General features: G+C 44.1%; 1 protein-coding gene across 2 annotated transcripts in view; it reads right to left on the reverse strand.

Annotated features, from left to right (window-relative positions):
- The window catches only part of PCSK5 (proprotein convertase subtilisin/kexin type 5), a 300,051-nt gene extending 288,273 nt beyond the window's left edge, over window positions 1-11,778 (reverse strand). For both annotated transcript variants that reach the window (XM_084628879.1, XM_084628880.1), the window contains exon 1: window positions 11,032-11,778. In XM_084628879.1, coding sequence (XP_084485005.1) covers window positions 11,032-11,229 — 198 coding nt within the window. In that variant the 5' untranslated portion in view covers window positions 11,230-11,778. The remainder of the gene's footprint in view (window positions 1-11,031) is intronic.
- Between the last annotated feature and the right edge of the window lie 381 nt (window positions 11,779-12,159).

A 12,159-nucleotide genomic window follows, 5' to 3' on the forward strand; every position in this document is an offset into this window, starting at 1 on the left:
CACTCCCACTGGGGTGCCAGGGCGCCACAGCATGGCCCTGCTCCGGGGTGCAGGGTTGGGGGCCGCACCACGCAGCTCCTGGAAGTAGCTGCATGGCCCCGCTCCGATGCTCTAGCAGGGTCGGGGGCCGCTCCATGCATAGGAGCCGGAGAAGGGACATGCCACTGCTTCCAAGAGCCGCTTGAGGTAAGCGTCACTTGGAGCCTGCACCTGAGCCTCTCCCCATGCCCCAACCCCTTGCCCCAGCCCTGATCCCCCTCCCGCCCTCTGAACCCCTTGGTCCCAGCCCAGAGCACCCTCCTACACCTCACACTCCTCATCCCCAGACCCACCCCAGAGCCTGCACCCCCAAACAGAGCCCTCACCCCCTCCCGCACCCTAACCTGAATTTTGTGAGCATTCATGGCCTGCCATACGATTTCTATTCCCTGATGTAGCCCTCAGACCAAAAAGTTTGTCCACTCCTGACCTAAGGCCTTCATTTTAGAATCATCATATAATGGTATCTTGACTCCACTATATTGTAAAGCCAGATTCCCCTCGTCTTATTTAAAATAATCCATGTAGATTATTAGTTTGCATGTGGATCCACAGCACATTTGGCACATGGTTTCGTTACCCACGTCCTTACCAGTGCACACATTCAGTAATATAAACCGCTGTTTTACTTTAGTCTTAACTGCACCTACAAGATATCTAATGCTGAATATGGATTCATCAGATATGCTCTCCTCTTTGTATTCTGCCATATGTGTCTTATTTTGCCGCTTTTGCTGCCTGCAAGCTTTGCAAAAATATGTTTTTTCCTTTTATTTTCTACAGATCTCTTCAGAAGGTGGACACTTCTTGATGACCCCAGAATGTCTGCTAGCACAATAGCAGCAGCAGACAGTCCGTGTGTTGTGCTCTCTCTGTAGTGTTGTAGTTGTTTATAACTCTCGGCCTTTCTTTCTTGTTCAGCTGAGTTTTTTCCCCATAAAGTTTACCTCAGTATGGCCTGTATTTAATTTTCTCAGCTACATCTGTGCAATTTCACTATCTCTGTACATCGCTCATAACGTATCTAGTTTAGGATCTTTTAACATCTTAGCTCTGGTACCTGTATCTGTGATGCCCAGGCTATATAAGCTTATTATACAAAGTCCCAAATTCTCATGTGGCTATGCCCTGTCTCAGTTTTGTGACCTACTGACCTGAGATCTAAGTGTCCTGTCTTTTGTATAAAAGAAAAGGAGTACTTGTGGTAGCATAAGCTTTCGTGAGCTACAGCTCACTTCATCGGATGCATTCAGTGGAAAACCACTGAATGCATCCGATGAAGTGAGCTGTAGCTCACGAAAGCTTATTTTCCACTGAATGCATCCGATGAAGTGAGCTGTAGTTCACGAAAGCTTATGCTCAAATCAATTTGTTAGTCTCTAAGGTGCCACAAGTCCTCCTTTTCTTTTTGTGGAAAGAAACACGGCTGCTACTCTGAAACCTGTCTTTTGTATTAAATCTTTAAATATAACAGTCCTGAGTGGCTGAAAATGCTTCTACAGAGCATCAAGGGTCTATTATCTTGTTTTTCTGCATCAGCCAGTGGGAGATGCTGGTAACTCCAGCAGCAGTCTTTTACTCTCACTCAATTAAAAGAATCAATCCTTATTTTAGGATCTTTCTTTTCTAGTTCAGCTGCAATTTTCTGTAATCTTCTGACTTAAATGAAACTATCGAGATAACAGCAATCTCCCTTTAACCCATTAGGACTGGAAAGTTGCTAGCAGCCATTCTACTCAATCTTTCTGAACAATCAATCTTTCTTCTTTCAACAACAGCTTCTCTGTGCCTTTGCTAGATCTTCAGGTTTGAATCTGATTAATATTTATTCACTGTTTGTGTGATTTACTGGCCTAAAAGCACTATAATCCCATACAACACTCCTGACCTTGTGGTTCAGCCGAGACTTTTCAAATAAAATCTTTACAAAGCACAGAGCCATAACATAATACTGTAATCTGCAATGGCCACAGGTTGGCTCCTCATATATTAGAGCTTAGTACACTATCCTTGTAACACTGAGTGTCCTTATTGCCTTGCCCAATGCAGAATACTGGGGAAGAGGTAGACTGTTGCCTCCAGAAGATGACGGAAAGGTAAGGGTAGGTCACTAGCCGCCTTTACACAGACGAAATCTGTAGAAGAGAAGGGACGATCTGTTGGGACAATCAAGGTGTGAAGGGAGGAGTTGTGGGGATGGGGAGGGTACCTATATATTCACCCCTTCCCTTGAATCAAGGAAAGGAGCAAAGAGTCTTCACCCCTACTTCACTTTAGTATGGAGGCAACAGATTGTTTTTTATTCCATTCCTATTCTCCATTGGAGCCACAGAAAGGAAAACTTCATCCCTTCCCTCTTTTCAGGGGTAGAAGCCTCTTCTCTCTCCCACTTTACTTGCATGATTGGGAAGAGGTAGAGTGCCCCGCCTGAGCTAGGAGCAGTACTCTAGGCTCAGAGCTGAGGCTGGCGGCAGCAGAATGGAACTGGCAAAACAAACTGAACACAAACCTCAAAAGGTTCACTGCCCATTCCTTACTTTGAAGGCACAATATTTGAAATTAGAGGAAACTCATGTACCCATCCCTAATTATCAGCCCCCTTTTTATACAATGAGAAGTGGAGGAAGACAGGGTTAAGTGATTTTCCCAAGACCATGGAAAGCATCAGTGTCAGAACCAGAATCGAGCTGCTGGATTTTAAACCTCTTCTCAGGTCATGTGTCACTAAACTAGCATCCCTTTCTGCACTGTATTGATGTTAGCATGTTAGCACTAACATGTTAGCACTAAACCACAAATGTATTTCCAGTGAGAAGCTGTACTTCAGGAAACAAGGAAAACTATGGGAACTAAAGTGACATATCAGTATACTATCATTTTCATGGCTGTGTCGAAAAAAGCTTCCTTTTCTCTCACTGAATAATGATAAACCATTGTATATCAATGGAGTTACAACATATCTAAACTGGGAGGAGTGGTCAATACACTGGAGGGTAGGGATAGGATACAAAGGGACCTAGACAAATTAGAGGATTGGGCCAAAAGAAATCTGATGAGGATCAACAAGGACCAGTGGAGATTCCTGCACTTAGGACGGAAGAATTCCATGCACCGCTACAGACGAGGGATCGAATGGCTAGGCAGCAGTTCTGCAGAAAAGGACCAAGGGGTTACAGTGGACAAAAAGCTGGATATGAGTCAACAGTGTGCCCTTGTTGCCAAGAAGGCTAAAGGCATTTTGGGCTGTATAAGTAGGGGCATTGTCAGCAGAGCGAGGGACATGATCGGTTCCCTCTATTCGACTTTGGTGCGGCCTCATCTGGAGTACAGTTTTGGGCCCCACACTACAAGAAAGATGTGGAAAAATTGGGAAGTGTACAACGGAGGGCAACAAAAATGATTAGGGGACTGGAACACATGACTTATGAGGAGAGGCTGAGGAAACTGGGATTGTTTAGTCTGCGGAAGAGAAGAATGAGGGGGGATTTGATAGCTGCTTTCAACTACCTGAAAGGGGGTTCCAAACAGGATGGATCTAAACTGTTCTCAGTGGTAGCTGATGACAGAACAAGGAGTAATGGTCTCCAGTTGCAGTGGGGGAGGTTTAGGTTGGATATTAGGAAAAACTTTTTCACTAGGAGGGTGGTGAAGCACTGGAATGCGTTACCTAGGGGGGGGGGTGGAATCTCCTTCCTTTGTGGTTTTTAAGGTGAGGCTTGACAAAGCCCTGGCTAGGATGATTTAGTTGGGGATTGGTCCTGCTTTGAGCAGGGGGTTGGACTAGATGACCTCCTGAGGTCCCTTCCAACCCTGATATTCTATGATTCTATGATCTGTCAACTGGACAAAGTCAAGGTAGGTGAGATAGTATCTTTGATTGGACCAACTTCTATTGGTGGAAGGTCCATAAAAGATATTACCTCACCTACCTTGTCCATCTCTTATCCTGTGACCAACATGGCTACAACAACACTGCAAACAATTGAACAAAGTGCAAAACACACTACATGATTTTAATAAATCCTTCAACAGCTTCTATCTCTAGACAGCCAATGTAAGGTGGAATTATTCCAAGATTTAGCAACAGATACTCAGCTCAGTGCTAGAGCTCTGCTCAGTATAATGTGGGGCGAGGGGAGGAGATATGTCACCCTGTAACTATTGGGAGCTGGTTCAATCACAGTGTAACTTAAAGCAACCTTTAGAGTGCTCTATATTATACCAACTTGTAACAGCCTCCCCAGAGGGCCATTATTCTGGTCAGGGTTCAATAAAGTTCAATAAAGTGTACCCCATTCTTGGTACAGCTGGGAGGGAATGGTGTAGAGACAGCTTTATGCCAGCTAGTGATTCCCACACAACAAAGGAATCACCAACTGCTAATTTACAGTGGGCCAGAATCCCCCCTTCTTAAGAAACAAAACAAAAATGTCATCACTAAAAATCAAAATTCAGGATATTATGTCATCACTTAAGATACTTCTGTCATACAAAAGCCCACTCTAACAAACTAAGCTTTGGGACTGTCACTTACACTGGCTTTACACTAGGGTAACTCTGTTGGCTTTAATGGAGTTATTATTGATTTACACTAGGCCTACTGTCAATAACTAAGTACTATGGCCCTGATCCAGCTCCCATTAAAGTAGATGGAAACACTCCCGCTGATTTAAGTGTAGGCGAAATCAGGTCCAACAGTGTGAATTAATATGCACAAAATCTACAGCACTACCTACAGTTATCAAAATGAGCCTTCATCGGTAAGACAGTCTTACCAAAACAAAAAACCTAGTGAACAAATTCAGGCTTGAAAAATCCATTTGCCCACTTGTCAGAACCAATAAGGGACCTATATCATCAATTTCTGCAGGATTTTAGCTTTCCTTTTAAAAACAAAAATTTCTAGCCCTCATGTTTAGGAAGAGAATCTTCCAAACACAAATCAAATGTTCTGCAGTGTCATCTTCCTGACACCTCAGCTGCTGTTCGTTGCTTTCCCAAGCCAGAGAAGAAGGAAATTAGTAATATTCTGGTTAGTTTCACTGCAGCTATTCAAATAACTATGGGTGACAGTACAATTGTCAAGACTCATGTCAATTTCATGCTTGTAAAGGTAAGAAAAAAATACCACCAACAGCACAGACAGTACTGGAGTTATTCACAGGAAAGGAGGATGAAAAAAATGGAGCCTAGGAAAGGGTTGCTTAGCAAAAACCTCTTCCTTTCCCACCTTGTGTCTGCCAGGAGGCCATGCAGTGAGAGAAGTAACAGAAAACTCCTTCTTCCTTTGGGGGAAGTAAAGAAGACTGGAGCTTCAAGTTCATCAACTAGTCAGAGACTTAAATAAAAGATGAAGCCCCTAAGCAAGGTTCACAGACAGTACACTGGTAGAAATCTCTCCATCCTCCATCTGACCAGGAACTGCGAGTAGCAGGGAGCTGGGCTTCTCTCCAACATTTTGCCTCTGGACCTCATTAGTGGCCCCTCCCTCATCCATCTATCACATCTACCCCTGACTAATTGATCTAGTCATCTGGTGTCTGATTAGTTTTTCTAGCCATGGCCAGGACTAAGACACCAGCTGGACAATGAAAACAAACAGATATTTCAAGGACCACTTGTTATATTTTACTACCAATCACCCAAACAAAGCAAAATACACAAGGGCTAACTTACATGCATCCCCAAGGAACCATTAAAGCACAAAAAAACAACAACCCATAAAACATATGTTCTACAGCCCTTTCCAGTGTATTGTCTGAACTTCATTTCACAACCTCCTGCCCATTATTTCATCTCCACTGATCATCTCTTTTCTCAAGTCAACATTGAGTATCACTTCTCTGCAGATAAAATCCAAAACTTAAACCATCTTTCCTCTTTTATCCCTAAATTAACTTGCAGCCTGCCTAAATCTCATCCTCTGGCTTGCTTTTTCTCATAACTTCTTTCATCTCCACTCATTCAAAATGGATAGATCAACTAGTAACAAAAGCACCCCGAAGCAAAGCCCTGCATCTCTACTGCTCCCCTCAGTTCAACTCAGTCAATTGACAATATCGTTGGGATCTTCCTGGTTTGCAAAATCTTTTACCCACAAAAACCTCTGAAACACTGTCCATATTAGACATCAGTTCTTATATATGACCTTATTGTGTCTTATCTAGACTCTTGTAGTTCTTTTGTTCCTTTGGGTAAAATGCCTGCTGAAGTCAATTGCAAGACTCACACTGATTTTAAAGAGCCAAGATTTTGCCTTCTACACATTCTTTGTAAAGCCCAACTCTCAAATCTTCCATTACCCAAAAACGCAGCTCCATGTCCCTTTACTTCTCTCTGGAGGTGGTAAATGCAGCTCCATGTCCCTTTACTTCTCTCTGGAGGTGGTAATATCCCATGTTCAGAACCCTTTAATGGTTTCTTGTCCATTTCAGATTGTTTATGGATCTGTTCTTCCATAAGATTTGCAATGAGCAACTTCAAGCCAAAATAAGCATAGCACAGCTCCTACTGACCCAATCAGAAGAAGGCTCCCTTTCAGGTCACCTGGCAGTAACACTGTCTACAAAACCAAAATCCTAACCATCTTGGCTGCCATAATATATAGGTTGCACACGCAGCAAGTTCTGCCACTGGAAAAGGACTCTGCTAACTGGTTACTTTAAGTGTCTTAATAGTGCACCAGATATCAAATCACAATACTTTTCACAATCCTTTTGAATTTATCTTGTCCTGTTCTGTCTATTCCCTGTACTCCACAACTATCAGATTTCTTTCAGCCACTTCCCATTGGTTTGCCACAATAAATAGTAGATTCTCATCCCTGGCTGTCCTTGGCATAGATTTTTCTCCCTCATTTTCCATCCTTTTTTTTTGGTCAGATTGATTCCTTCACTCTTCAAATCCATGTTAGCAACCATCACTTCTCCCTTGTCTGTGACTTCTAAATCTCCCTAATAAAAAGACAGCCAAATCCCACTCCTTGAACTTCCCAGTTTTCCTTTCCTTAATCATTGTCCTTAAAACTTAACCCTCAAATCTCTTTTCACCTGTGCTCTATAAAATCTACATATGCTACCTGCAAGATAACCTGTATGCTTTGTTTCACATGTAGAGATTACATACGTTCTGTTATACTTTTCAAGAATGGTGCCATAATTCTTTTGAATTGTATTATGTACACTCTGAATGGCATAATTCTGTGCTATCCACAAGGTAACAAGGGATGTAGAATCAATGTCATACACCTGAAGACCCAACAATCTGGCAACCTGATGAAAATGGTACCAAATTTTCAGAGCAGGGGTGGGGCATGGAATAGAACAGAACAGACTCCTCACATGAATGCCCAGGGACACACTAATGAACACTCTGATGCAAAAATGCCATTTGGAGAACATTTCACGAGGAGTAACCGGAAACTTAAAAGTGCCAGACCTAAAGTGAACTTCACACAGTCATGAAACTCTGGGAAATGAAATGCATACCACTCTTCAGACCACATAAATATGTAATAAACCATGCTCTGGGATCTCTATTTGATGAGAAAAATGACATCCAGTAGCCAAAACATGTGTAGTAATCTCCATGAATGTTTTAGCATATGTCCACTGCCAGCTTTTTCCTGTTTAAAGCTTGGTAGCAAGCAGAATGAGCCTGGGAATCAACTACCAGACTTGTTCATGCCATCACTAATGCTCACTTGTTCCCTCAAAAACACATTTCCCAGTTAATATATTCCTATATTCTTCCTTTTATTTGCATACTGCACATCTGCATACCTAAATAATACTTACATGAAGGGCATCAGCATTATGCACTCCTTTAATTTTAGATCTATTTATGCATTTTCCAATTGTCCATTACTTATATGCTCTGTATTTTGTCCCCTCCCTATCTGCACACCTGATCAGCAATGTATGTATTATTAATATAAGACCATGGGTGTATACATGGCACTTTACTGACATATAAGAAGACAAAAGCTACTTACTGCTTTCCGTATTTATCCAATGGAAGGTTTGGGTGTGCAAAGAATGCAGGGTCAAGCCCTAAATGAGCCATCTGGCATGGCAAATAAGACAAGGGGCAGAAGAGAATCCTTCTCCATACATCTTAGTATATTGCCTGTTTCTGTACTTGAACAATATGATAATGCTCAAACTACTGAGTCCCAAATATGAAGATACAAAAAAGAAAAAAGACACAGAATAAGGGACACAAAAACAATAGGGCAGGTAGCTATAATTTTGGATTCACTTATTTTATATAAATGGCAATTTGGAGCCAAATTTTCCAAAGAGTGGGTGCAATTTGCACATATACATTTTCCTCCATAATTTTGTGCCCCTAAATAGGATTATTTGTGCCTCAAACTACCTGACTGTGGGAACAAAAAGGGAAGCTGGGATTCAGCCCTTTTGGAGATTTAACTATTTGTATTTGATATTTTATATAATTTCAGTGTTTGTGATCCCACATTGTTTGAGGTAAATAATTAACAATAATAAATGTGCACTATTCCAGATTAAGATATAAAATGAAGGACAAAGAACAACTGAGAAGTACGTTTGAAACTTTCAGTACAATGATACAGTATGTGTGAACTGATTTTATTATACTAACAACTGGGTGAGTGTTACTGTCCTTTGATCTGATGGGGTGAAAAATATCTGAAGTGCAGCTGTATTTTTGTGAATTTCCTGCATGAGATGAAGAGGTCTTCTGTATATGTTAAATCTTGTGTTCTAAACTTTTAATTGGTATAATTAAAAGTGCACCCAGAAAAACTAATTGCAAAACAGTATTGTTTATTTTTAAGCACTCAGTTTGCCATGCATTGGATAACAACTCACACTTTATAAGGCTAAATCCCAAGAAATGTGTGAGACAGTATGGCAGGGTGCACATCAGAAAAAGGGTACCTTAACTCTTTTTTCTCACTGTAGTATCTGTGCCTAGATGCAGCAACAGAGTACTTCCTAAATGTGACTGGATCCAGCAAGAACCAGATGTTTCCTCACTCCAAGTGTCTGGATCCAATAATTTTCTCATGGTCTGTTTTTGGATCCAGACAGTTCCAGGTGTTTTCTAACTAAGCATTTGTGGATTCAGCAGAGTCCCCATGTTTTCTAACTGACTAGGCATAGATCAAGGAAGATTTGTATGATTTTGTGTTAAATTTGCTTGAATTCAAGATTTTACTTCTCCCGCTTTCCAGTTTTATTATGAACTGGAGAAAGGAGGAAGTAATTTTATTGTACATATGTACAATTTAGGAAATCAGTGTTTCCCGGGCATTGACAGGCATGCTTCCCTTTACCGAAATATGTAAAGTCTAGATCTCTGAGCACAAGCCCAGTCAGATTCCGTACATCAGCCCTCGAATGCCCTCTGTGCAGACACGGCACATTTCCTCTTCTCAGCCTCAATATTTCCCCCTGCCCATGCACAACTGGATTTTTAACAGGGCTAGTCTGGTTTATTTTTCTCGCTCCAAGCTGCCTGCTAAAATCGGAGCGGCAGCAAGACGACATGCAGGCATCTAGGGGCACAAAGGGCGACCCTTTCGCCACCTCCTCCTCCTTCCTCGTAACCTGTCGCTCCGGAAGGTGTCCAAAATGGGGGCTAGAAACTCCCCCACTCCCACCTTGGCAATAGCAGCAGCTGTGTTCTCCTAGTCCTAGTCTGCTTGTTCAGGGGAGAGCTGATTTTCAGGGACTGAGCTCAAAGTCCATGCTCTGAAACGGCACAAATGGAATGAGACGCTTGGAGGTGGGGAAAGCTGTGGGAGGGCTAGATGCTCTGATAGCTTGGACAGAGCGGATACTCCTTGCCCCCAAGCTATCTCCTACCCCCTCCCCCTTCACAAACACGACCCTAGCGGCAGACGGCTCCGATCCGCAGTAGAGCCACTTCCACCCAGCGTCAGCAGGGGCAAGGGTAATTTCTTAGATGCATTTAATTTCCGTGACAAACGTGTTCCCCTGAACTCCCCCCCCCCCCCCCCAGTACAGCTTGCGGCGGCGGGCCGGATTCCAAGTTTAGCCGGAAATTTACCTGGCTGAACCAGCGCGTATTTTGGCTTTAACGCTGTGTCCACGTTATCATCAGTCATCTCCCCCACCCCCCGCCATGAACTGATCTTTATTTTACATTCATAACCATCACAAATAACAACCGGGGCACCTTTTCTAAGCACCGATTCTCACTGCATTTTAAAACCCCAGCCCCCGTTCCTTTACCTGGTTGAATCACCCCGAGACAGTAATCTTCCCCCAACCCTCCCAAGCCCTAGGACAAAGACGGGGAATCAGGGGAGACGGGGGGGGGGAGGGAGGAGGGGAAGCTGGGTGTTTGTCTTCCCCTCCCCTCTCACTCCTGCTGCTAGAGCCACTGTCTGAACGCAGGAAGTTTCAAACGTCTCCTGGCTGGGTGTTTTGCACGCTCCCACCTCGTGAGAAGCTGTCTGAGAAATGCCCACGGCGCTGCACAGAGAACATCCCCCGCCCTCACTCGCACAATCCCTCCCCAAAAGTGTCTGCAGGGAGAAACTTCTGTCTCCTGCTGTTGTTGTGCATTGCACACTCCCGTCATCCCCCCCAGAGCACTGGCACCCGGGACACACACATACAATTAAAACATACGTGTTACACCTGGCCTAAAATAAACCCTGCACGCAGCCACGCAAAACAAACCCAAGGGGAGAAACAGTCCTCTGCAACTACAATCCACCGGCAGGATTCAGCCACAAACACATCCCTGCTGACTCGAACAGGACTCTCCACACACGCTGCACTCGGGGAACGGCTCCGAGGCATCTAGACCTAAGGGCAAACTTCGAGCTGCCCCTTCCATTGCCCTGCGCTCCCTTGCTTAACTTTGTGCCAGCCCAGACTGAGCAGCAGCAGACCTGGGAGAAGGTCCTGCCTGCGGCATCTGCAACGTTACCATCTGCTAGAAAGTAGTGCATGTAGTTTGAAGGAGGGTTACCTGTCCTATATTGACGTATCCGTATTTGCTAGCTATCCTGCTGGCTTCCTGGTGCCCCCCAGTTATCCTCACAGCCCAGTGGTTGGTGTACATTCGAGTCCTGCAGGCGGGTAGCAGGAACCCCAGCAAGAGGGTGAGCAGGCAGAGACGGTCCCCTCCTCCTCCGCCTCCCCAGCAGCAGCGACTCTTCCAGCCCATCTTCTCCTCCTGTGCAAACAAGCCCCACGAAACTTCTTCCTTCTTCCGAGGCTCCTCTCTCACCTCCAGGCGACAACAGCAGCAGCGCGCCTTCCAAAGTTACCCCGAAGAGGCAACCAGAAATAGCTTCGAATATTGCATTGAACTTTCTTTGGGTTTAAATTATTAGCGGTTATGTATGATTATTATCATCAGCAACTGTTGTTATTATTAATGTCCCTCCTCTCTCCAGGGATTAAGTAACTTGTTTCTCTCTCAGTTGCTGAGCTTCAGGCTTCTCCCTCGTTCCCCTGCTACATGGGAAGTCTTCTCTCTGTAGGGAGGGAGGTGTCCTTTGCTTTTCCTTCTTTCTCAGATTTCCCCCCTCTACTTATCTGCTCTCTCTCTCCTTCTTTATTTTCTTCTTCTCCTTTTCTTTCTCCCTCCCTCCCCTTGCCCAGAGTACAGCAGCAGCAGCAGCAGCAGGCAGTGTTGAGTGTTGGCAGCTGAGCTCCTCAGTTCAGTCAGCCTGTGTAACCTCCCTCCCTCCCTGCCTCCCTCCCTCTGAGTAGTGAGTGCGGAGTGTGAGTGGAAATGGCAGCAGCGCCTTCTCTGCATAAGTCACTGTGCACCCCCCTTCTCTCCTCCAGTTCCCTCCCGGCTGATACCAGGAGCCAGCCCGGTCCTAGCGCCTTCCTTTTCCCATTACAAATACAAAAGCCTTAAACAAACAGCGCGAGATGATCCCACGACCGAAAACAAACAGCCAGCAAGGGATGTGGATTTGATTCAATTCATTATTTATTTCAGTGCAAAGAACCGTGCATAATAGTAAACGTACATGGTATCATCACCAGGCGTGCAGCCACATCCTAGAGTACACATGCACAGACATGCTAAACCCAACTCCAAAACCATGCATCAGAAGTTTATAGTGTATATCTTTATACA

This window comes from Lepidochelys olivacea, assembly GCF_965140295.1.
Source record: "Lepidochelys olivacea isolate rLepOli2 genome assembly, chromosome: 5".
In the NCBI taxonomy this organism is placed as follows: domain Eukaryota; kingdom Metazoa; phylum Chordata; order Testudines; family Cheloniidae; genus Lepidochelys; species Lepidochelys olivacea.